This window comes from Eulemur rufifrons, chromosome 25, assembly GCF_041146395.1.
Source record: "Eulemur rufifrons isolate Redbay chromosome 25, OSU_ERuf_1, whole genome shotgun sequence".
Classification (NCBI taxonomy): Eukaryota; Metazoa; Chordata; class Mammalia; order Primates; family Lemuridae; genus Eulemur; species Eulemur rufifrons.
In genome coordinates this window covers 11698678-11725359 of record NC_091007.1, presented here as the reverse complement: position 1 = coordinate 11725359, position 26682 = coordinate 11698678, and the positions used below count along the sequence as shown (strand labels likewise).

At 37.6% G+C, this 26682-nt stretch overlaps 1 protein-coding gene across 1 annotated transcript in view; it reads left to right on the top strand.

Annotated features, from left to right (window-relative positions):
• Positions 1 to 26682, top strand: part of ST8SIA6 (ST8 alpha-N-acetyl-neuraminide alpha-2,8-sialyltransferase 6) — a 104256-nt gene that overhangs the window by 56312 nt on the left and 21262 nt on the right. The window contains exon 4 of the mRNA XM_069458894.1: positions 14183 to 14269. Within this exon, the coding sequence (XP_069314995.1) occupies positions 14183 to 14269 (87 nt within the window). The remainder of the gene's footprint in view (positions 1 to 14182; positions 14270 to 26682) is intronic.

Below are 26682 nucleotides of genomic sequence, written 5' to 3'. Positions count from 1 at the left end.
AGGCCTCTCTCTACTTGGTCTGAGCCTCTTGACTTGTTCAGCTCCTTGAAATTACTAGGAAAGCTTCACAGTGGGTCAGAGCTTTGATATGAGTCAGTCCGGTTTCATAGTCCAATCCTTTGTGTTAGCTCAGTTTCTTACAGAAGGATAGCTCTATTAAAATTTTTGTTTGCTTTTCCTTAAATTCCAAGTGATGGGCCCTGAGCTTGCTAGAGGACTCCACTGTGCTGTGTGTCTTCCGTCTGCCCCACCTGGTTCACTTCCCACCCTTCAGAGCCCCCTGCTGCAGCTTAGTCTTGGTCTGCCTTTGCCCAGGGAGGTTGGCCTACATGAACTTCATCAGTAGGCTCTGGGCTCTTCTGCCATCTAGTCTTCCTTTGGATTTGACCAAGGGTGGAACATGAGAAAGAGACCAGGAAGAGGAAGGAAGGAAAAGAAGCTCTCTCCTTGTGCTGTTATCGCAGGTTAATGCATCCTTGACTGAGGAGGGTGCTGCATTGCTGATCCCTGAATGAAGATGAGGACTTTTGTTAGGTCTCAATCTCTGTCTGTCTCTCCCTCTTTCTTCCCCACCCCCTCTCTGTTCCCTCCACTGGATCCTTCCACTTAGGGAATGTGTTAATAGTCCCCTGGTATTGTACTTGGATTTCCCTATATCCTGCCCATACCTTTGGAAAAAGTCCCTTCTTTAAGCCCATCTTAAGTTCCACAATTTGAGCAGGTCATCATTCCTGCGAGGACCCTAGGTTGCTACAGATTGGTTTGGAATGAAACACTCATACAAATGTGTGATAAACTGAATTTTGGGGTGATGGCACAACACACCGTTGATCGCATCAGAGCTGTTGTTTTGCTTGTCATTTGTTGAGTGTGTGGGCGTTACAAGATTCTTCCTGAAACTTTTCCCGAGAGATTCGAATGCCACACCTCTTGCAGTAGGCTTCATGTGTCAGATGTGTGGCACAGTGACACATGCAAAGTAGAATGGGAAAAATGGGTCCTTGCTTCCCCAGATCAACTCTCTCTCTCTCTGACATTAACCATTTTTGCTTCCCAAAGTGACAAAAGTCCTCAACGTAAGGATGATCAGTATCTGCATGTTGTTCCAAAGTACTTGAGTCAGCATAAGGGGGAGCTTGTCTAACCATAGAGGGAGTCTGTTACAAGGCAGAGAATTTGCAGCCCTTTGATTCGCATCAACAGAAGTGGTTAAGTGCAGCAAGCTAATGAGAATGCCAGTGCATATGCTCTCATGTTGGCCCTCTCACTTTTTTCTGTTGTTATGTATTTGGTGCTAAGACCTTTTCCCAGCTATTCTTCGGGGGGATGCTTTTCCATTACACACACAATTTTCAGCAAGCTCGTATAATTAGCCTGCACTGGTATCTGTTCAGCAGAGGTCTAGAGAGAGCAGGCACGAATTGCCCGTTGTTATGAAAGTGTTATTTTGCACACAAGAGACTAATTTTTGCGGTTGTATTGTCTATGGCCAGGAATTGTGCGTTCTGCAACTAGTGCTATTACAGACTTACAGATGACAATAGGGAAAGCCATTCAGTGTATGGCGATAAAAAAGTAATTTCATTTCCTTAGAAATAATTATCTAGCCCTATTTTTGTCATGGTCTGTTAAAGACTTAGACTTTTCTCTTCCTTCAGCCAGTTTGTGCCTTTCAGGTTGCTAAAATAGAATTTAGGAAGACGGAGTTATGGTGGGAGGGAAATAGCGCTCTTTTTCTCCGCTGGTCTTGACTATATCTTTTGAATAATAGAAAATTAGGCAGTTGCCATTAAGAGAACCCGTGTGATAGGGTATTATGTGTCACAATTCTTTATTCTCTGTTTATGATGTTGGGCTCCATAGAGGGTGGGACAGTATCTTGTCCACACTTCTATCCCCTGGTCCCTGTCACAGGGGCCCAGCACATAGTCGTGCTCAGTAAATATTTGTTGAATAAATGAACAATGCATTTTCTATACCATCTTTAATTTCCGGGTACTAAAAATTATCCCCACATCCATAAACCTCAACTCCTTTTTGAAACCAATTTTAACTACTTTGACTCTTTTTCTTGCTTTAATTCTGTGCTTTTCTGTTTTCTTTTTTTCTACTTTATCTTTTCCCCCTGAATATTTCTTTTTGTTTCTTCTCCCTTTTCACGGGGTTGTCTCCAAGATAAAATAGTAGACTATATTAAAAATGCTATCTAGCCATCTTATCACTGCTAGTTGGCTCATTTTTCAGTATGGCAAACTTATTACTTGTAATCTTCTTTGCTTATATTTTTAGAAAAATGGCTATATGGATATCCAAGCTGTCCCTTGGAGTCCTCATTGCTTCAGACAAATGAAATGATTTTTCTGAGAACAGACACTTCAGAGGTGCTGACCCAGGAAACGAACTCATTTCCTTCTCTAGGGTTTTTCTGCCTTTGCAGCTGAGCCTTCTCTTCCTTGTGCTATTCTTTTATTTTCCCAAGAATCTTGGATCCCCAGAAAATATACTTGTTATATTTGTTATATTTGTTCAGTTTCCACCATTTGGTCAGAGTAGATGAACTGCTCTAACGAAAGCTCCCAACGCTCAGGTCTTAACCTAAAATTTTACTCTGTCTCTCGTGCAACGTTCAATGTTCCTTCTTGGTCAGGCAACTCTCTTGGGTGGCTCTCCCCCAAGTATTTGGGATTCTGGCTCTTTCTGTCTTATGATACAGTCATCTTCAGCAGATGGTCCCCAGACTTGCTGCTGAAAGGGAAGATAGTAAAGAGAAAGCCTGTCCTACACACAGTCTAGAGGGGATGCGTATCACTTCCACTCACTTCCCACTGCCTGGGACTGGCCCTTGTAGATGCTGGGGGTCATGTGACTGGTTTTGGCCAATAGAATGTAAGTCGAGTTGGTGTGTGGTTGGTGTGGGAAATTCAGTGCCTGGCGGGGCAGCTGCTTGCAGCAGCTACTTTGAACTATAGAAAGGGGTCACCAATCAGTGGTCATCAGCCAGATGTCTCCGCCACATGTGTATTCAATAGCTCTACCATTCTGATCATTCTGAGATCTCTTGAAAAGAAACATGTTTCCAAATAACAGCAATCCTGTACATGCTTTGAACACCTCAGCAGTTTAAATAGTGTCTCTGGTGAGAGATGGAGAAATTGTCTCAGGAACAGTGCAAACTCTGCTCTATAACTGTCTGAGTGATCACGAAGACATGGAAGGCTCACTTGTAGTCAGATCGCTTTTGGGGCAGTAAGATACGAATGCTCAGAATTAAGATTTGGAATATCCGCCTTGCTCGGACTAGGTGTGACCTGTACCGTCCACTATCTGGTGGGCGTGTGTGTTTGATGAGCTGTTTCACGCAGCACCGGTTAAAATTACTGAGAAAAACAGAAGTCTCTGAAAGGTATCTTCTTCACGGAGTGGCACAAAGATGTTAGTTCGTAGGTGCCGTTTTGCAGAGTGAAACACAAAGTGAACTGAAGACTGGCCCTAAGTGTTCTTTTATCCTGGAGAGAACAACATGACCTGAATTGCTGCTTGAAAGAGGAGGCATAAATTATAGTCGATCAAACTTCAAAAAACCTACATGTGAGCCTATCATTTGGCAGCCTGCTAACAAAGCAAGTATTCTAAGTTTCAAGTTGTCTGTCAGGAAGAAAGATATTTGGTCATATACAAGATTTTCATGGCCTGGGATGGCGTATGACTTGTTTCTATTCAGCTTTAAATCTGTGGTGCTTTAATTGCTTTTTAAAGTGATATGCACACTTTTGTCTGTCTATTCATCTCTGACCTTTTAACTTGCCTTTTCTGGTCAGCTTTTAAGGGCTCCAGAATCTAACTCTTTTTTCTTTCATGGATGGGGAGGAATAGGTCAGAAAATAAGAAGTTAAGAGTCAACAACCATTCATACCAACATGCTACATTCTTAATATCTTAGACAATTTCTCTTAGTAACCAAAGCAATGGCTGGGTTTGCTGATATAAAATTTTAAGTGGAGGGGAAGATGAGCTAATATTGATGGCATGATAGAGGTATGTGAAAATTTTTTGCATTTACACGAAACAAAAGTTATGCAAAATCCATCAAAAGGTGTTTTAACAATCATTCTGTACTTCAAAGGGTATATGAAAAATAAACAATCACAATTTAAGAGCTTGGAGGAATAGTTTCTTAAATTCTTCCAATCCGTATGTTACTTTTATTTCTACTATAAGCATGTATTACTTTTTTCTTTTTTTCATATTTTTTTCTGCTTCTTCCCTTATACACATACATGTATTACTTTTTTTGAAAAAAATATAGTTACCTGAGTTTAAAGATGAAAAATGGGATTATGATTTGTTTAAAGTCAGGCAACCTGTTAGTGGGAGGATGAGAAATAAAAACTGTTTTTTTTTTCCCTGTGTGTGTGTGTGTGTGTGTTTGTAATTGTTGATGTTGAAAAATAACCAGCATAAGCCAAATCTGAACTCCTTAATTTATACTTGGTAAGAGTTCCTTACTATCACTTTTACAATGCCAAAGATTGAAATAGTGTATTATTTTATTATAAGTGTTTGTCAGTGGAAACAAAACTGAATTTTCCTGCAGAGGAAGATTGAAACACTGGCTTTCTAGTTAGACTACAATGTTGATTATATATTCACATTGGATGGCTTCCTCATACTTCCTCAAATAGCTAGTCATTAGAATGAAACCTTTAATGGGAAGACCATGACAATGCAAATATTCAACTCTATTTAAAGTCATTGAGAAATAATTGGAATTATTTCCAATTTTAGAAATGATGCAGAGATTGAAAGCAAATAGGTTACATTTTTACTATCTTCAAATATAACAGGAAATGATAGAGGGATAATTTATTTACTATTTATACCAGCCAGACTTCCAAGGTGGCTCCAAAGATCCTCTCCTCCTGGAATTTGCACATTTATATAGTTCCTGCCACCCTGAAGGGGGCTGCCCTGTATAACCAATAGGATATTGCAGAAATAAAATTGTGTGACTTTCAAGGCAATGTCACAAAAGACTATGTGAAATTCTGTGCAATAATAAATGTTTGCTGTTGTTTTAAAGCCACTAAGTTTTAGAGTAATTTGTTACATAGTCATAGATAGTCATTACTCAATTCGATATCTCTTCCATTATTATATTTTTGTCCTAATGACAATAATTATTATTACCATAATTATCAATAGCAATGGTGGCAAATACCATTTTTGTGAGCCTACTATCTGCCAGGTAATTTAAATGTATCTATAGTTCTTACAATGTTTCTTCAGAGTAGATTTTATTATTTTAATTCCACAAGTGAAACAAATGAGCTCTGAGGGTTTCAATGGCTAGCAGAACATGAGGCAATTACAAATGCAAGAGCCAGGATTTGGGTGAAATCTCTTTTCACTACTCTGTGGTACCACTCTTAATGAGAGCAGAATTTTAAGTCGCAAATTTAAAAAGAGAAAGGCATTTGGTTTTATAATGTGAAACTACGCAAAAGTGATCCATCTGCAAAATACACGTTCCTCAGTTTGTTACTTATTTTACTTAAGCTTCAATAATGTAAATATACTTAGATGGTGTTATCCTGCATAGCAGTTACCCTGTTGGCAGCTTGGGTGATCAGTACGGCTTCTCTTGGTAAGAGATCATGGCTGATGGCTAGTTATTGTCATAGTTCAAAATTGCTATCTGAAAGCTTTGGGCATTTTTATGATCTGGTCATATATTAAATTTTAATTTTAGAAACACATAGCAACTACTATATGCCCAGTACTATGACATGCACAGGGAGAGTTACTTTCAACCTAGAGGGTGCATCAGATTCATTGCGGAGCTTTCTCAAAGTATGCGTGGTTGAAAACAGATTTAGAACTCTTGCATAAGGGGCAAAGCAATGAAGACATTATTTCTACTTTTTAGCAGCTCATAGTACATGAGGAGTGTCAAGTATTTAAACAAATATTTACAACCCACTGGCTTCCCCATCTCAGTCTTCATTACAGAATCCTCCTCCTCTCCTTTCACTTTTGACGGTGGGATGCCCCAGAGCTCAATCCTTCATTCTCATCTCCCAAGGACCTCATTTAGTCTCATGGATTTGAACACCATAGTGATGATTCCCAAATTCATATCTCTTGCCTGAACCTCTTCCTTAGCTTTTGTGTACCTTTGCCCAGTCAACACTTTCCTGAAATGTCTCTAAGATCTCAGACCTAGCATGTCTCACACTGATCCCCTGGACTTGCCCCTCAACGTCACACTCCAGCACTCTGCCCTCTTTTAGTTAATGGCGCATCTGACCTTCCCGTTGCTCAGGCCTGTAACTCTGGAGTTGTCCTTGATTCCTCTCTTTGTACTTATGCCGTATCCAATCTGTCACTAAATCTTACTGGCTACCTTCAAATCCAATCCAGAAGCTGATGATTTCTTACTAACTCCAACCCTGCACTTTGGTTTAAGGCACTCTCAACCCTCTTCTAGATTATGACAAGTATCTCCCGACTTTTGCCTCTTTCTGGTTTAGAGATTATTCTCAACAAGGTAGACAGAAGGGCCCTGTTTATGCACGTCAGATCAGATAACTTCTCTTCTCCAATGTCTTCCAATTTAACTCAAATTAGAAGACAAAGTTCTGACAGTGGCACACAAGGCCCTAGCAAGGGCTTCTCAAATATGTGTGTAATGTATTTGCCAATAGCAGCACAAAGGAGATAGGTTGGGGCAAAGCTATATTGTTCTATGGAAATAATGAGGATGATAAAGTGATAATTATTATAACAATATATAGTTGGGATTGTAACATTAATAGGTGTAATATGTAGGCTGGTCATGGTGGCTCATCTCTATAATCCCAGCACTTTGGGAGGCCAAGGTGGGAAGGTCACTTGAGCCCAGGAGTTTGAGACCAGCCTGGGTAACATAGCGAGACCCGTCTCTACACATACACACACACAAAAGTAGCCGGGCATGGTGGTTCATGCCTCTAGCCCTGGCTATTCAGGAAGCTGAGACAGGAGGATCACTTGAGCCCAGGAATTCGAGGCTGCAGTAAGCCATGATTGTGCCACTGCACTCCAGTCTGAGCAACAGAGTGAGCCTCTGTCTTGAAAAGAAAAAGAAAAAGGAAAAAAAAAAGTGTAATATGGGTGTAATAGTTATAACAATAATGTAAAGAGGGAGAGAAGGGAATAGAACTATATAGGAGTAGTATTTCTCTATAATACTGCAGTTAAGGTAGCATAAATTTGAGGCTGATTCTGGTAAGTTAAGATGTATATGGTAAATCCTGGAGCAATCACTTAAAATAGTGGTTGCTATTTTATTATTAAAGACATAAAATATGATATTAGAGAGTATTTACTTAAGGCAAAAGAAAGTTATAAAAGAGAAATGGAGGAACAGAAAAAGAACATGAAACATATAGCAACCAAAAAGTAAAATAACAGACACAAATCTAACTACATCAATACCAACATTAATTATGAATGGATTGAATCACCCAATCAAAAGGCAGAGATTGTCAGACTAGATTAAAAACGTGTATCCAACTCTATGCTATCTATAGAAGACACACTTAGACTCACAGATACAATAGATCGAAAGTAAAAGGATGGGAAAAGATACATTATGCGAACAGCAGTCACAAGAAAGCTGGAAATGGATACACTGATGTCAGACAACATAGACTTTTAAAACAAAAAAATGTTAAGGGATAAAGAGAGAGATTTTATAACGATAAAAATGTCAATCTATCAGCAATTCATAACAATTATAAACATGTGCATCTAATAACCAAGTACCAAAATAGCTGAAGCAAAACTGACAGAAATAAAGAGAGAAATAATTTGACAATAAAATTTGGAAACTTCAGTAAGTATTTGTTCAATAAATACATGAAAATAGAAAGATAAGTACAGTGTGGATATATAATAGATATAGAAATGGTGCAAAGCAGAGTTAGGAGGGAAGGATCGACTCTGTTTATGTGAGTCAAGAGAATTGGAAGGGCAAAGGGTTAATAGGCACTAATGTGTGGCTTTGAAATCTTAGCAGGTGTTCTGTGCTTGTTCACTCCTTCACTGCTGTTACTCACTCTCCATAATGTTGCTCTTCAAGAGATGGAGAAATACTGAATTTATTGGTTCTTTCATATTCTTTGCAATATAGAGGATCTTATTTATAAAAATTGTTGGTATGAGATCACTAACTTGTCATTTTCACCTCTACATATACTGTTATATGTCTGGAGATCTCTTTCTATAAATTAGATGAGTAGGTCACTGTTTTTTCATCTCTAGACATGTTATCGTGATCACATTGTAAAAAGAAATAGGACAATCTTAAATAGCAGGTTCATTCTTTGTTTATTCATTTTTTCTATCCTGGTGATGTATTTGCATGTTGCAGATATTTGTGAGGAAAAAGATTCAAGATACTGAAAGTTATATTGTGTGTTTTGCTGTGAGGTCCTGCTTGACTTGGGAATTGCCTCAAACTAGTCCATTGAAGTAAAATTGAGTTACCCCAAAATAATGCTGAGAAATAGTACCACGAATGGATTTCCATTTGTGCCACGTATTCCTAGCTGACCATCTAGATCTATTCTCCACTGTTTTCCTCCTTGCCTTGTGCTTCTGGAGGTTGACTTCCTTGAACTGCATCAGTTGGACTCTCTTACCCTTTGGCTTCTGGTTAGGCTCAGCCTATGAAGGTCATTGGCAGGAGAGTAGAAGGTGGGATGAGAGAGAGTTGGGGGGTGGGTCTTATCCCTCTGGATCCTCCTTGTGGGCTGGGGTTAAGGATAACTGCATCTTCTACCAAAGGCCACAGCCCCTGCCCAGCTGTCCTCCTCTTCACCTGCAACTACAGCTCTTTCTGGGTCACCTGCTGACTTGGGGTGGTAACAGCTCTCCTACTATACCATGTTGTTAGCCCTAGTGCTCACCACCAATCTGTGTAGCCTTTCCTGTACCACATCCGCCCCTTTCTAAATATTATAGATGCACCATTTCCTCTTGGTTGGCTAAGGTTAGTCACTGCTCATAGCATTTCATAGCATGTCTTTAGTATATAGTTAATATCAGTACCCCAAAGTTAATTTTTCTAGGATACACAAAGTATCCCTCACTTTTTAAAATCAATGTTTGGCTTTTTCAAATACTGCAGTATAGCATTTTGGAGATTTCATTGGAGCTGGGAAGAAGTATTATTGGCATCTTCTGGAGTTAATCTCTGAAGCTACTTTGTAATATTTATTTAACTTGTCTGAGGAACATTAAAAGGTATGGAGAGAAGAAATGTTTCAGATCCCTTTCTCCTATGCCAATTGACAATACCCGTGGCATTCTAATTAGAGGTTACCATCACGCATAATTGAAAACAATGTAAATTGAAGTCTTCTTCCTTTAGTGGATGAAATGTTGGTACTACTGCGTAGATACGCTTCTCTTTGTTTAGCTTTTATCCACTCATTAGCCATTCCTTTAAAAAGTTTTACCCAGTGGAAATGATTGGCTGTATTGACTGAAAATCTTCTAGCACTGGATGCATTTTCAGATTTTATTTTCACGTAGAGCTAAGCTCTTCAGGGGGATTGGTGGAAACTAGCTGCAAAAGACTTTTTGATCTACACAGAGCATCACTCAGAAAACTACTGACTTAATATTACTGGGCTGTTCCCACCCATCTAGATGGATAGGAAAAGATTGGCTTTCACTGGGAAGAGATGTTATAGGAAACTACATCAGTGTCTCAGCTGCTTAAATGGGACTGATAAATAAATATCCCCAAGATAATTTCGAGGCACCTAATAAACACTCAATGCAGTAGTCCCACCTTATTCATAGGGGATATGTTTCAAGACCCCCAGTGGATGCCTGAAACTATGGATAGTACAAATCCCTGTATATATATATATATATATATAAACTGTTTTTTCGATCTGATAACTGAGATGGCTACTAAGAGCCTAATAAGTGTATAGTAAAAAGTGTGGATATGCTGGACAAAGGGATGACTCACATCCTTGGCAAGGTGGAGTGAGACGATGTAAGATTTCATCACACTGCTCAGAAAAGTGCACAATTTAAAACTTATGAATTGTTTATTTCTGGAATTTTCCATTTAATATTTTTGGACCAGAGCTCACCACTGGTAACAGAAACTAAAGAAATGAAACCACGGATAAAAGGAGAACTACTGTAAATATTTAATGATTAAATTAATTAACCATAAATTATAGCCCTTAAAAAGCCCTATTTATATCTTAATTGAGATAAAACTAGTCACAGCATGTGGATCTTCATCTTCAAAGAGACATTTCCAGAAAAATATTTAAAATTTTAACACGGCATTTATTATCATTTAGTATGTTATTTATAATTTGTGTCTCATTTTGAGAATTACTAATAATTAATTATTTAAATAGACGTTATTTATTCTTTCGAACATAACTTGCTGCATTATTCAGTGTGATTTATTGTACATCTTGGGACCAGAAAATGTTTCTGATGGGATTAATTTTCAGTTTCATTATGAAAATAGATGAGATGCAGCATGATATATTGGAAAGAGGCAGAATGTGAATCAAAAGACATGAGTTTAATTCTTAGCTCATCCACTTACAATGCAATATTGAAAAAGCTGTTTATCTTCCCAGAACTTTTAGTTTTATCATCCAGAAAAATGAAAGTAATGTCATAAGCAGAGTTGCCTCCCAAGATTTTGTGCTTTGTAAACTGAAAACCAACGATACGTGTAAGTATGCGGAAAGTATGATGAGATTTAGAACATTGGACTTAACAAGCAGCTTTTGCAGAGACACACTTATCCCTCAAATTGGCCCACACTTGGAGCACACGTGTGGTTTTTCCTTCTCAAATGGATTTCTCCTGCAACCATTCTCCCACATTATAATCATGATGGTACTCTGGCAATCCTAATTTTTGAAAAAAGCTGGTTGGTGATTTATTTTTCAGTGGAAAAGGGAAAGGATTTAGGGAAAAAATCTCTAATATACCATATTCTTTAGTCTTCACCTTTATAATATCAGAAGATAATGCTTCATTTCTAGACTGGACATAAAAATAATTCTTTGAACACAGTAATATCAGGGAGTAAGTAGCTTGAGTACTATCTTCTGATTGTAAAATGGCCGGAAGTATCTGTTCTTTTATTATGTAATAGATAGGTCTGCTATAATTGTTCACTTGGTTTTACAAATCAGTGACTACAAAGTCAAAAGCCATTTTATACAGCTAACTCGCTGGTAAGATTAGAAACATTGTGATTGGCATCTTTCAATATTAAATTAAATTGGAGCCAGCTATAATTTATTGGGGGAAGTTTAAAACAGAATGCTTTATAGACTATATATATATATATTTTATGATGCACCTTTATTCTAATTGGCAATGGATAGCAATTTTTATGTTAAGGCTAAGCTTAACATACAGCCAAGAATGATTTCAAAATGTCATAAACTCTGCTTTTCAATGAAGCTAAAGTAAAAGTAGAATGTACTCGAGCATTTGCACAACACCTTGGTCAACAATAAAGTCACCATTAATTTCCCAATTAAACAGTAGTTGCTGTTTGGCTCTTCTGTGATAGTTTTGTTTAACCCAGGTTTTGGACCACTCTGGATCAGTCCTGTTTGATGAGGTAGGTGTGGCAGCAAAGTCTTACCTGGCCTTCTTGGCAGGCCTCAGTGAGGCTCAAACTATGGGGACAATGAATGGGTAGGAGCCAGGCCAACAGGTTGCACAATTGTGATGGAGAAGTATAGGAACAGTGGTGAACTCGTTCATGTGTAACGACTAACTTGGGTGGAGGGGGAAGGCAGAGAGCCCTGATGTGTCACATTTGCCAATTCCTATGGTGTAAACACTCCCATTTCAAAGCTACCAATGGTTTAACAACTTGTTCACAACATTCCTGAAAATTTAGCGCTCAACTCCCACAAGCTTGGGTGAAACCAGCTCTAGCATACTAACGAGAGAAAGTACAGAGGAAGGGAAGAGAGGATCCCCACGCCCTCCCTATGCCAACAAAAAGGGTTGAGAATGGAGATTACTCCCAAGTCCAAGAGTCAGCCAGAAAGAGAAAGGGCTTCACTGAATGCTTTGTTTTTAAGTTGCAGAGGTTAGACATCTACTATGCAGCAACATAACCCTTTCTCTGTTTCCTGTGTGAACTCTACAGCAAATTCTACATCGATTATTATTGAGGGAGTTCAAAGAAGAAGATAGGTACAGTCACATACGGGGTTACTCACGACAAAAAGTATACAAGTTTAACAGGACACACACATAGACTCATGCCCCCTTTCATGCTAAGAAGTGGGAAATTAGGAAGAATGAGTTGGTGAATTGACAGAATTGACTGGCTATTGAGCTATAATGTGAGCATTTTCAGGCAATACATTGAAGGAGGGCTGGACTTTCATACAGGGAGATTTGTGGATAGGAAAAGTCAGTGGAAGTCAGGACTGAGGAAAGTTATTACATAGAAGCCATAATCCATGGAATAAGGAAATGTTGCTTTGAGTTTATTCAGAGTAGTTTATGGCCTCATTATATTTCATATTTATATTTAAATATGCATTTCCTCAGTTAACAAGAACAATCAGTTTGTCCTAGGGATGACGTGGCTAGAAATGGTCCATCCTCAATGTCCTAAGGGGAAGAGAGAGAGTGGGAAACCAATGTGTGAACTCATAATTAAATTCAGTGTGGGAAAGGCTACTATAGAAATATTGGTCAAAGCACTCTGAGAGCTCACAGAAAGTAAAAACTTATTAGCTATCCAGGGAACTCTTTAAAAAGCATTACCAATTTAAATGTGCTCTAAGTTCACAGTAAATCGAATTTCAAATTTTAGATATTTGCTCTTTAATAATGGCTGATATATAGTGCCTATTATCTTAGTTATATCATTATGGGAAATAGAATGTTTAGTCCAATAATGAACATTTCTTAAAGTTTTTTTGAGAAGTGAGTGATGTTCCATAAACTCCAACTTAACTGTACAATTCAAGAGTCTTAGTGTGTGTGTGTGTGTGTGTGTGTGTGTGTATATATATACACATACACCTTCACTATAATCAAGATTATGAACATGTCCCTCACCCCCAAAAGTTCTCTCATGCTCTTTTGTAATCCATTTGTCTCTCCCACACACCCACATGTTAACCCCATCCCAGGCAACCCGTGATGTGTTTTTGACTCATGTTGGGAGCATCATTGAAGGGAGAGAAACCCAGGAGGAAGGGTGTTGCTTGGTTGACTACATTCCCTGCCTATAAGAAATACTGCCCTTTGGAAATAAACTCGGGAGAAGTTGCATTGTACCATATGTGGGTAGGGGTATAACTTTTCCTGACACGGCTCTTTATTGCCTGCTCCGTCCCCTGTCCCTTCACCAACATATACTCTGTCATTGTGGTAGAGCCTTATTCTCTACTAGCTGGCAACTAATGACTAAGATATTAATTGAAAGGAAATATAAAGGTTTTCTCATTCAAAGGGATATTTGCATGTCAAATGAGAATGCTTAAAGACTAAAGTGTATTCTGTGCTTAAGGAATTAATACTTAATGATGAAGTTTCACATTGAAGGAGATCTATTGGGGACTGAAGGGCTAAGAGAAGTGTATATTGATATAATAATTTATAGTCATGGAGGTACAATTTCAGAAGCACTGAACAGGACCCCAATCTGGATTTTTATGTACTGTTCAAAATTGCAACTTAAGATGGTTATTTTGTGGACATTTTATCTATACATCTGAAGGTAAATCTATGAACTGAGAGTCTGAAAAAAGTGACTACGTATTTATGATAAACATCTCTATAGCATATACTTATTAGTCAATGAGTTAAAGCTAAGGTGAAATGCCCATAAGATACATATGTGAGTTGGTGTGCTATCATGGTTTGTAATACTATACTTGGCTTATGATATGTGCGAGTTATACATACTGAAACCAGCAGCACAATTATTTGCAAATTGTATTTTCCTAGGTATTTTGAAATGAGTATGATTTTAATTGTTTTTTCTTCACCTTATTTCAGAAGAGATTTAGAGGACTAAAATGAGTCGATTATAAAAATATCCTCTAAGAAGACTTATATGTGAGATCATTATTTTCTAATTTCATTGACATTTAACTCTTAGGTATTCGGAAGATGACTACCTTCAGATTATCGCAAATATACAGAGCTGTCCATGGAAACGACAAGCAGAAGAATATGCAAATTTTAGGTAAAAATTATTTTTTTATAACTAGTATGAAATTTATAAATGTCTTGTTCATTTGCTTTTTGGGGAAATAGGAAACATGTTAAAAAGAAAAGTAGAACTGACCAGCCGGCAATCAGGATGACTGAATTCTAAGACCCTCTCACAAGGCACATGGCCCTACGTCCCCATCTTTCATACAGAAATTTGTAATTATGTTACTGGAATTAATTACAAAAATCCCACATTCAAAAGAAGGTTTTTTATTATGTCTTTTGTTACATTTTAGAAGATGTTGCCTCTTCTTTCTACCATTTTATATTTAGCATTTATTTACTTATTTTGCAAATACAAGGTAATAACATTAGGGAATGTTTGGAAAACATAATCTATAATCCCATCACTTTAGAATCAAAACTGTTTTGTTTTCTTGCATGTTCTCTTCTAGTTTTTCCTTATTAGCTTTTTAACACAAATGACATTCAAGGGGCATGAGTTCTTTTAATAATAACCTAGGGAGGAGACATCAACCTGGCAAAACCAGGTTCTCGGTTGACCTTTCTAGAGTTATCCATCGTGCTTGGAGAACGTGAAGCCCTCCCAGACAGAAATAAATTTTATGAAAGCAATATGAGGTGGGGGTGCATTGATTCTTATCTGGTAGCTCCCCCCACAATCCTTCCATATACCATAGAGCTAGGTCAATTGTCTCTGTGCTTTCTTGGTCTAGACTGCTCTGTTTTTTATTTGTTGGGTTTCATTTATTGTTTTGGGGGATTTTTTTTTTTTTGGCCCACATTCTCATTCTTTGCTGTGCATCCCACACTGGCTTTGTCCTGTTCCAAATTATTTTATTATACTTTGATCCAGAGATGTGTCTTTCTCTTTACTTGTTTATATTTTTAATGTTTACTTTAAACATCAAATCTTTTAAAAATCTTACTAAAGAGACTTTGTTTTCCCCTAATATACTCTCAGACATATCTGCTGCCTGGAGTTCTTTCTTGTGGGAAGGTAACCCTTCTTGTCTGTATCTTGCTGTGGCTCTGCTTGTTCCTCCTTCAGTCAGTGTACACTGGTATCGTTGGCCCAGCTGCCTTTGATTTTATTACCAGTGTGAGAGGGCACTGGTCAGCCCTGATGGGTGAAAGAGTCACTTCCCGATTGGGTCAAAGCTAAGAGTGGATCTCTTCTCACCACTGGGTGGACACATGGATGTCATGACTTCCTGTAGGGTACCATTAAGCATCTTTCCTCCCTGGCATTTAGGGTGAGAGGCTGAAAAAGGGATTCCTGTTTATCTATTTCATTTGCAGGATATTTTATGCTACACAGCTCTATTCCAGACTGGATTTGAGAGACCGTGGTGTCAGGGAGACAAATGTAACCTAAACAAGTGGCAACAGAGTCTGACATTGAGAGAACTTTCTACATATGCTGAATAGGCAGAAAAGGAAGGGGGAGAGATTGAGGTATTGAGCTACTCAGGATCAATCCACAATAATTAGCTGGAAAGATAGATGCATAGTGACAGCAATAATGAAAGTAGGGGTATAGGACCTTCTGCTTTGGGCTGTTAAGTTGATTCAAACCGAGCCTGTGGAGGATAATGCAAAGTATACTATACACCTGTTTGAGGGCCTTAGCGAGCTACCTGAAGCAGGGAGAATTTATAGGACTAAAATCAGGAAGAAGAGAGAAACCAAGGGAGGGGAGCCTGACCTTTAGGGCTGCTTTTTCTTGGAACCTGCCAAATATGAACGCAAAAGTGTGGCTGAAAGGCAGAGAAACTGAACAGAGCTTCCAGCAATTCCTGGAAAAATCAATTCTCAAAAGAACTGAAGCCCAAATTTGAATCATTTCCATCCTGAGTTGGATTTAGATCTGGCCTTAGCTTGGGTCCCTGATAGAAACAAACGTAAATCCTCTCTGGAGAAAGGTAACCTTATTTAGAGCCTAAAATTATCTCTGCAAGTTTTCACACACAATGTCTGGTTCAATTTTTAAAATATATTCTCTTTAACGGTTTTTTTTTCCTTTCATTCCTCCTTCTTCTCCTCTTCCTCCTCTTTATTCTTCATCAAAAATCAGCAGTCTCTTCAAATCCAGAGCTGCATGAGAAAGAATCATTGCTGCAGATTATGATGGATAGAAAAGCCATATAGATTGGTGGTCCAAGGACAGTATAGCCATTCTTTCCATAGTACCATCTTGGTATTGAAAAAATGCATCCGTAACTATGATGATTACTCAATGGCCTATCCATCCCTTCAGGGCCAATTTAAATAAACATCTGGGGCTATAATCCTTATTATTTGTTGTCAATGAAGAGAACAGACATGATGATATTTATTTATTTACTTGAATATTTATTATACCATAATGTTCTTTTTATGGGCATATTTGTAAACTAAATTATATAAACCCACAACAGAAGTCTGTGCAATTAAATCATAATAAATCATCTACTTTCCTCAATTTTTACTAATATAGCTGGCCAAATCTGAGTCATCTCAGGGACTAGGGACTATTTGAAAATTATGGGACTCTTGTGGTTAAATGATCTGATAGTCAGCTTAAAACTTATTTTTATTAAATAAATATGCTACTTGCAAGAAAAAAGGGTAAATTCTATTCACCAACAAATTTGTTTAGGGTTTACTATGTCAAAGCATTATAGACCCCTTTAGTGCCCAGTATGATACTGGGTACAAAATAGGGCCTCAAAAATATATATATTAGGTAAGTGGATGCATGAAAGTAAACAAGAAAAATGAAAGTTTTTCTTACTGACCTCAAAGAATTTATAGTCAGTTTTGAGAGACAAGAAATAAAAATATGAATATTTATGATTGAATGTCAGAAGGAGTGATTTAGACAAATATTGTGATATATTAATGCAAGATCACTGTAGGATATAATTTTTTGAAACATTTTGTGGAAAGACATATGACTTGAGCTGTAGCTCTGTCCTGGAAGCTACAGGTGGAAAGGGAGGGAGAGATCAATTTTGCGATGATGGGGCCAGGAATTAAGCCCAGTAAATTTCAAGGCTAGCTGGGCTGGAGCAATGAACTTGAACTACAAGGTGCTTGAAACAAAGGGGATAGTTTTAGGTAGACAGGGGAGGTTCTGATGATGCACAGGGTTCTGCTTATCAGAGTAAAGTCCATAGACACTTTGAGACACTGGGAGCCCAATAAGGATATTGCTAGCAAAGGAATTACAAGGTGAATTTTTGTTTCGGGCAGCATAATGTTATGAGTAGGCTAGAGTGTTAGGAGGGAGTGAGTTGTCTAAAGGAGCCACAGCAGGTAGTAGTTAGCAGTAAGAAAAGTGACCACAGGATAGTGAGCATCTGCAACATCAGTGGTACCTATGAAAATATCAAGGGAGAGACACTTGACTAGGAGCTCTCTGGGGGTGTGGCATGTCTTATTTATCTGTGTATTTCCAGTGCCTGTCACACAGATGTTACCCAATAAATAGCTATGTGACTGAAGATGTGGTAGGACCTGGTTGCTTGTTGACTTTCCAGTTCTCTAAGTGAAGGAGAAGAAAAATAAAGTCAAATGAGAAATCTTGGGTCTGGTTGATTGGGATAATCGTGGTGCTACTGACAAACTGAAAGCTTTCAAAGGGAAATTGCTTTTGAGAAGACAAGCTCATCTTGGACAGTATGAGTTTGAGCTGACTTTGGGGACAACTGGATACAGAAGACCTTTCCTTGGTCTGGGAAAAATCTAAATGCTAAGAGAAAATGGACTTTCTTCCCCCAAAGAAAAGCAACTGCAATTTAAAGCTGGTTTATGCAGGAAATAGGGTCTCTCCAAGTCCATCTTCTCAGCAATTTTGTATGTGTGCTATGATGGAGTTTATCCTCTTTTTATAGATTCCTAAGCTTTTATTTATTTTACACTTAATTGTGGGTCTGAGAACTCTGTAGCCTGAGATTTGAATCTTTAGCTTGTCTTAGCCTTTACCTGGAAATATGAGAGGCTTAACTAGAAAGGTTCTTCATCTGAAGTCTGTGCCAGTGGTTTCCAAGAGCCCTTGAAACTGTACTTGAAATATTGTACATGTTTCTGGGGAAAGAATCCATAACTTCCATCAGATTCTCAAGGACCTTCCAAATGGACTAATGTATTTCCAAGGACTTTTCTGCCCCTGAGACTCTGTTTGCTTTGGGACTCGACTGCTTGTTTCACCTTCCACGTTGGCATGGTTACCACAAGCGTACGTGTCCGTCTGACTCGGATTTACCCATTCCTGTCCTCCAGACAGTCTAAGTTTCACTTGAACCTAGTTAAAGAGGGATTTAAGTAAGAGTTGAAGATGTCCCGCCTCCTGTTTTTTCTTGCCATCTAATTTCATGTACATGTAGTTGTACAAAGTCAACAATGTTGAGGTGTCTGCCTTATCTGCTTTTAAAACCATTTATTTATTCTCCCATTAGAATTTGTTATTTTTTTTTTCCTAAGCACAGGCTAATGCACAGAATAATTTGTGGAAAATCTACCTAGATTTCAGTCTATGAAATTATTGTTTTTCACATTCTCACTCTCTTGATTTTGAAACTGATAATCATTTGCTTGAGCATGAAACTCAGATACTTTAGAATAATATAGAGAGGCTTAAATTTAAATTAAACATGATATGAGATACCCCCTGTTCTGCCCTCCTTTGTGAAGCTCTGGAAACTTCTGGTAAACAGGTTTTATCCCAGCAGAAGGTCTTTGAGCTTCAGTAATTAGTCTTAGATTCCCTAGGTAACTTGCATGGTAATTACTGCATTAGCTTTCTTGAATGATTTTCTAAGTTAAAAGAACTGTATTCATCTGTGTGACCAATTATGGAAAACTAATAGGTACACAGCAACAGTGCTTAATTTCCATTTTACTTTCACTTTTTCCCCCAGAAATACACACACTATTATTTTGTTTTTCAGTTTCTTTTGGAGCCACTAATACCATTTGATTTTTTTAGACATCCTCATGTTTCAAGGAGGTGAGTTGGAATCCAAGATGACTGAATATTATCAACCACATATTTACTGAAAACTTAGTGGCAGAAAACAGTGTCATTATGTAAATGCACACAGTTAAGACTAATGCAAATGAAATACCTTTCAAACGACTTGTAAAACAGGTATTTTGTGCCTGATTGCTTTGTTACAGATAACTATTACATGGTAGCAATTTTATTAAATCTGAAATTATCCCCTCAGGTTTGATTAAATTAAAATTTCCTGAGAGTTATTCCTTTGTCTTTCTTGTGTTGGATATGCAAGAAAAGACTTCAATGTTGTATTCATAGATTTATTGACATTTCTAAAATAACAGCCATTGTGTTATTTTCATTTTTATTTGAGGTCTTTGGAAAAAAATGCAGTGTTAAAATAAACTTACCTACCTTATCAAATATGTTAATTTTTTAATCTATATGATGTTTACATTGTTCAAACAGTATCATTTAATGATTTAGCTTTGTGGAAGGATATAAGTTCTGCAAATAAATGGGTAAGTTAATATTTTACATGAAATCATAGAACTAGGTAGGCAACCAAACTTAGTTTTACCTACAAAGTTTTCAGTTATCTTCTGAGTTCGTTCTCCAAAAGCAATAGTATTGTTTGATTTCGGTTAGCATTTTGTAAGCTTACACTTGTTCATTCAATCAGCATTTATTGAACATTATTATGTTCTAGCCATTTTGTTCCATAGCACAGATTTCTTGGAGAAAAGCAAAAATCATCCCTATTAGGAGCTGCTTTCGATTATACAAAACCATATCCATTTTTCCAACCCACTGTTCTTTCTGTCCCTTTTAAATGTTTCCATTTCATATAGGATGACTATTATGACAGCTGAAAGCAATACATATTTTACTTTTTTTTTGATTTAAGAAGATGTATACTTTATGATAGGTGTTTTGGGTCAGTTGTCAGATTGAAAAAGCTGCTTTTGTTTCCTCTGCATTGAGATAATTTTTTATCGTTAATATCCTGTCATATCATCTTCTGTTTGTCATGCCATCCACCATGGCTGTGCATGTAGAAAAGCAACAGAAACCGCACCATGTCATTACTTCTGCTGCATTTAATAACAGACACTAGCGCTTGTACATTTAGGGACTAGTTCCTCTTCTTAGTCTTCAGAATATAAACTTTGCCATAAAAATGTATCAAACCCATGTGGGGTCCGCTGGTCTTCTAAATTCTATTTCAAAATTTATCTCCTAAGTTGTACTCAAAATTAACTATATTTCTTTGTGCTTTCATGTCAGATAAGCCTGCTTCTAGGCTGCCTGTCATTCAAATCCTCTTCTCTGTATAACGTTGCTTGCAATGTCTTCATCGGTACATTATGTTATTTACACTGGCACAACATCCCAGTAGATAGATCTTTCTCCAGTGTTCAACATTGCTCCTTCATTTCCGAGTTTACATTTCAGTTGACTTCCTGTCCTTTGCTTTGGTAATCATATTCTTTTATATTTTACGTTACCTTGGTTTAGTTCTTATGTTCCACTCAAATATGTGAGCTGACCTTTCATGAAATTAAAAATAGCAGTGTACACATTAGCTAATAAGGGAAAAACTCAGACATCTGAGTTGCTTACTGAATTTGGTCTTTTTTCCTTAAAGTTTTAATTATTTTTTAATTCAAATTTTTATTTTTAATGGACAAGTAATTGTTATATTTATGGGATACAATGTGGTGATGTTTTGATATATGCATACATTGTGGAGTGATTATATCCAACTAATTTACCTATTAATCATCTGACATACTCATTTTTAGGTAGTGAGAACATTTAAAATCTACTATTTTAGTAATTTTTTTTTTTTTTTTTTTTTTTTTTTTTTTGTTTGTTTTTTTTTTTGAGACAGAGTCTCACTCTGTTGCCCAGGCTAGAGTGAGTGCCGTGGCGTCAGCCTAGCTCACAGCAACCTCAAACTCCTGAGCTCAAGCGATCCTCCTGTCTCAGCCTCCCGAGTAGCTGGGACTACAGGCATGCACCACCATGCCCGGCTAATTTTTTCTATATATATTTTTAGCTGTCCATATAATTTCTTTCTATTTTTAGTAGAGGTGGGGTCTCGCTCTTGCTCAGGCTGGTCTCGAACTCCTGAGCTCAAACGATCCGCCCACCTCGGCCTCCCAGAGTGCTAGGATTACAGGCGTGAGCCACCGCGCCCGGCCAGTAATTTTGAAATATACAATACATTATTATTAACTGTGGTCAGCATGCTGTCTGATAGATCTTGAAAACTTACTCCTCTTGTCTAGCTGAAACTTTGTATCCTTTGACCAACATCTCTCCTTTTCCCTCAGCCTCTACTCTCTCTCTCCTTCTGTGTTTGACTGTTTGGGATTCCACATATAAGTGAGATCATGTAGTATTTGTCTTTCTGTGCCTGGCTTACTTCATTTAACATGTTCTCCACGTTCTTCCATGTCATCACAAATGACAGAACTTCCTTTTTAAGGCTGTACAGTATTCCATTGTGTATATACAGCACATTTTCTTTATCCATTCAACCATTGATAGACACCACGTTGACTCTCTATCTTGGTGGTTGTGAATAATGCTGCAGTGAACATGGGCATGTAGACATCTCTTCAACATGATGATTTTAATTCCTTTGGATATTTATTCATTCTCTCTTCTTAGACTGAAACTTATGTTGATTCCATATTGGACACTGGATCACATGACCCTCTTGGACTTTTCCATGGCTGCCACGTTATAAAGCAGAACATTAAGTGGATTGAAGAGTAGGTAGGATGAACCTGCAGCAAAACAGCAAAGTATGTGAAGTGTCCAATCATTCATTGTATGTTTTGTATATATTTCCAAATGTATTGAACATCAGCTCTGTCAGGTACCTAGGTTTCTTCTACCTCCGTTTTTACAAAATCTTCTGTAAATTTTCCCAGCTCCTCCTTCCCTTCTCTCTTGCTTCTCAGGGCAATGTAGGCTCTGGAGCCCAGGGACACCAGGCCAAGTCAAGTTTTCATGTTCCCCAAATGTCCCCTTTCTCAAAATTCCAGTTACTCTGCTAACATGTGAGGTACCAATTCATTTTAAGATGTGAGTGATTAATGGACTGGCTCTAGAAGGAAAGGAAACAAATGAACACTTATTGAGAGCCTACTGCGTGGCAGCCCCAGTGCTTGGCACATTGAAATAAATGATCTCATTTAATCTTCAACTTGTGAGTCTCATGTTATAATGCCCATTTTACAGATGAGTAAACTGAAGCCTAAACAAGTTAGTCTACCTGTCTTCTAGACAATTGCTCTTGGATTTCCCACTAGCGTCTTAGACCCAGCATAGAAAAAGAGGAAGGAAGACAGGAAAAAAACCTAATTTATCAAAAGTCTATTTTTTAAACCCATATCTATCTGAATACAAAGATCCAGATGATGCTTTGTGTCTGAAATTATCTCTATCTTTTCCCCATTATTCAGATATTTATTGAGACATAATTTATATATCATAAAATTTACCCTTTAAAGTGTGTACAGTGGTTTTTAATATATTCATAGAGTTATGCAACCATCACTGCTAATTCCACAATACTTTTATTATTCCCAAAAGATGCTCATTGGCAGTAACCTCCCATTCTCTCTCCTCCTAGCTCTAAGCAACTAATAATCCACCTTCTATCTCTGTGGATTTGTCTATTCTGGACATTTCATATATATGGAATTACACAATATGTGGTCTTTAATTACTGGCTTCTTTCACTTAACACAGTTTTTTAAAGATTCATTCATTGTGACATGTATCGATATTTCATTCTTTTATATTGTTGAATAATATCTATTATATGGGTATGCCATATTTTGTTTATCATTCATTAGTTGGTAAACATTTGGTTTGTTTCTACTTTTTGGTTATTAAGAATAATGTTTCTATGAACATTTGTGGGTTTGTGTGAGTGTATGTTTTCATTTCTCTTGGTATACTCCTAGTACTGGAATTGCTGGATTATATGGTAACTTTATGTTTAACATTTTTGAGGAACTGCCAAACTGTTTTCCAAAGTGGCTGCACCATTTTACCTTCCCAACAGCAATGTATAAAGGTTCTCATTTCTCTAGATTCTCAGTAACACTTGTTACTGTCTTTTTAAAAATTTGTAGTCATCCTAGTGGGTATGACGTGGTATCTCATTGTGGTTTTGATTAGTATTTCCCTAGTGATTAATGATGTTGAGTAACTTTTCATGTGCTTATTGGCCATTTTTATATCTTCTTCAGAGAAATTCTATTCTAATCCTTTGCCCATTTTTAAATTGGACTGTCTTTTTATTGTTGAGTTGTAAGTGTTCTTTATATATTTTGGATACAAGTTCTTTATCAGATATATGAATTGCAAATATTTCCTTCCATTCTGTGAGTTGCTTTTTCATTTCTTAAGAGTGTATTTTGAAACACAAAACTTTAAAATTTTGATGGGGTCCAATTTATTTACTTTTCTTTTGCTGTTTGTGCTATTGCTGTCATATCTAAGAAACCATTCCTTGACCTAAGATCATGATTTACTCCTATAACTTCTTTAAAGAGTTAACAGTTTTGGCTTTTACACTTAGGTCTGTGATCCATTTTGAATTAATTTTTGTGTATGATAGAAGGTAGAGATCCAACTTCATATTTAGTTGTCTCAGCACCGTTTGTTGAAAAGACTATTTTTTCCAATGAATTGTCTTGGCAGCCTTGTGTAAAATCAATTTACCATCAATGTAAGGGTCTATTTCTGGACTCTCAATGCATTTCCACTGATCTGTCTATTCTTAATGCCAGCAGCACACAGCCTTGATTACTGTATCTGTATAGTAAGTTTTGAAGCCCGGAAGTGTGATTACTACTCTAGAGCTTACATTTTTAGTTTGCTTTGGGAGGATATGGTTTTCTAAAAGTGTTGATTCTTCCATTCCCTTTTCTCCCTCTGGGAAGATTGCTTAATTTTGGCCAATTCCTCCTTTCCTTTTTTTTTTTTTTTTCCTCTTTTCACTGCAGTCCTTACACACTCCTATTTATTGACAGTCTGCCTTGTGCCAGGCACTTTTCTCTATTCCTGCCCCTCTTTTTGGGTTCTTTGGTCCCTTCCTCTAGGTGTTTAACAGTGTATGCAAATATAACCAACATATTTTGTTCATTATTTAGATATACCAATTTATTGTTAAATCCATGTTTAGATGTCACCAATATTATCCAGTGAGGTAGTTTTGTTATTATGCAAATATAAGTATGAAATCTCCATAGGGAGATGGGAGAAAATTATAGGAGTTAAAAGATTTGGAAGAAGCCTGAGGGGAGGAAAGCAAGATACCGAGATGATCTGTGGTCTCCTAACAACTCAACCCGGGGAACGAAGTAGACAAAGCACCAGGAATTTTGGGATCTAATCTTAGCTCTGCTGGTTCCTGGCTAGTGACTCAGAAGTCGTCCCTGGTCCCCTGTTTCCTGTCTTTACTGTGAAGGAAAAAGTTATAGAGAGCATCTCTATAACTTCCAGCTTGAGATCCTATAATTGTACTCTTCTTCCCTTGGATGAATTTCTTAGATTGTGGCAGCAGAAGAGAGCTGTATCCCTTCTTCTCTTGTGTATTAAGAACAATGGAGGAGTTGTCCAAGTTGGCATACACCTGCAACAAGATAAATTAATTGATCAGTGTGTTTTCATTGAATATTTAATACATATGCAGGCAGCTGGTAGGTACTGGGCATACTTGATGTTCCTCTCTTCTCTTGGAGTTAATGAGATAACTTTCTCTCTAAGACCTTCAGTGTATATGATGATATATATGCAAGGATAGATAACCACCAGTAAAAGATAATATATGGCATAAACCCATGGATTGCTGTTGATGCTCAGAGAAGGTCATGGCTTGTAAAGATTTCATGGAAGAAGGAAGGCTGAGCTTTGTAGAACAGGAAGAAAGCAGACAGGAGAAGCTGGGCATGGATGGAGATAAGTCTACTTAAGGGTATTTACAAAATCCCCAAAGGAAGAATGGACATTTCCAGGCAGTTGATGTCATGTTATTCCTAGGGCCCTGTTGGGACCCCAGCAATCTGGATTTCACCTTATGAGTGAGAGTGGAATAACTGAAGGTTAAATATAGATGTCGTGGTTATATTAATAGTACCAAAAATAATCTTTACTTTGATGCTGGAAGAAATTTGGCTGTTTTTGTTTCACCCATTTAACAGATGAAGAGGTAGAGGTTTGGAGAGAAAGTTTAATGAATTTTCCAAGGTGTCATCACTAGTATTAATAAAGGATGGAACTGGATATCTAATCTCGGAATTCTGTCTTGGAATCTGTTGCCCACTCTGTTATAACATGGCAGAAATGATTAATCCAGGGGTCTTGTGCAGAATGGACTCAACAAGCAGCCTTTGTGCATTAGGCCAGATGTGAAGTAATGAAGACTCTGAGTCTGGGGCCCAACAGAGTGACCTAGAAGAGAGGAAAGGAAAGGTGGTAAGAGGGTGATAGGAGGCTTCTGTAATTGTTGAAGTCCGAGAATATTCTTGGCTTTTCTGAACGCCATGTCTTCCATTCCGTATCTAACTAGATTCATTAAGGGACAATCACTGACATCTGACCTTCTGACTCTAACTGTGTGGATCATCCCACCTTCCTAATTTTGTGAGAGAGCCAGGAGTTTGAAGGTAAAAGTGCACTCCGTGATTAGTGTCATGGATTAACCCAAAGCAGCGATAACTATCTACGCCCCTGTCCTACCTGCCAGTGCGCTGCTAGCCTGATGATTACGCAGACAAATGACAGCTCCCCTCTGGGTTGCTGGGATTTCTCCAGTGTACCCAGTGGCATCTTCAGTCATGTGGATCAACTCTCTTTTAACCTAGGCATAGATGTGTTGCTAAAAAGAGGTGAGATTTATTTGAAGCCCTTCATTCTCTTTGGATCTGTTGGGGGTGAAATGGAATGTTTTCCCACCTTCAGAATCCCTGTAACTCACTGGAGTTCTTATATCATTGTATTCTTAATAACACAAACTATTTCTTGAGTATGAAATAAGTGTTCATTGTGAGCCAGTTGATTCTAAAATCACAATAGATCCACATGCTATCTTGATTTTATTTTTCGTTTCACTTCTTATATAAAGACACTTTCTCTTCCACTACACAGTCAAAGCCTGGAAATATTAATATGTTATGGTTGGGAGTATAGCTGTCTATACTCACTCTCTGATATTACCTTCTGCTTGTTCTGTGACCTTTGCGCCAATCACCATGCACCTCGCTGGATCCTTCTTATTCATTTCCTGCACAAAAGCCAGAGGAATTTTTTGTTGTTGTTACATGAATCACTTTTATATTGCTTGAGTCATAGTTATAAATGTGCCAGTCACCCAGATAGTGTTCATTGTACCCGTTAGGTAGGTTTTTGCC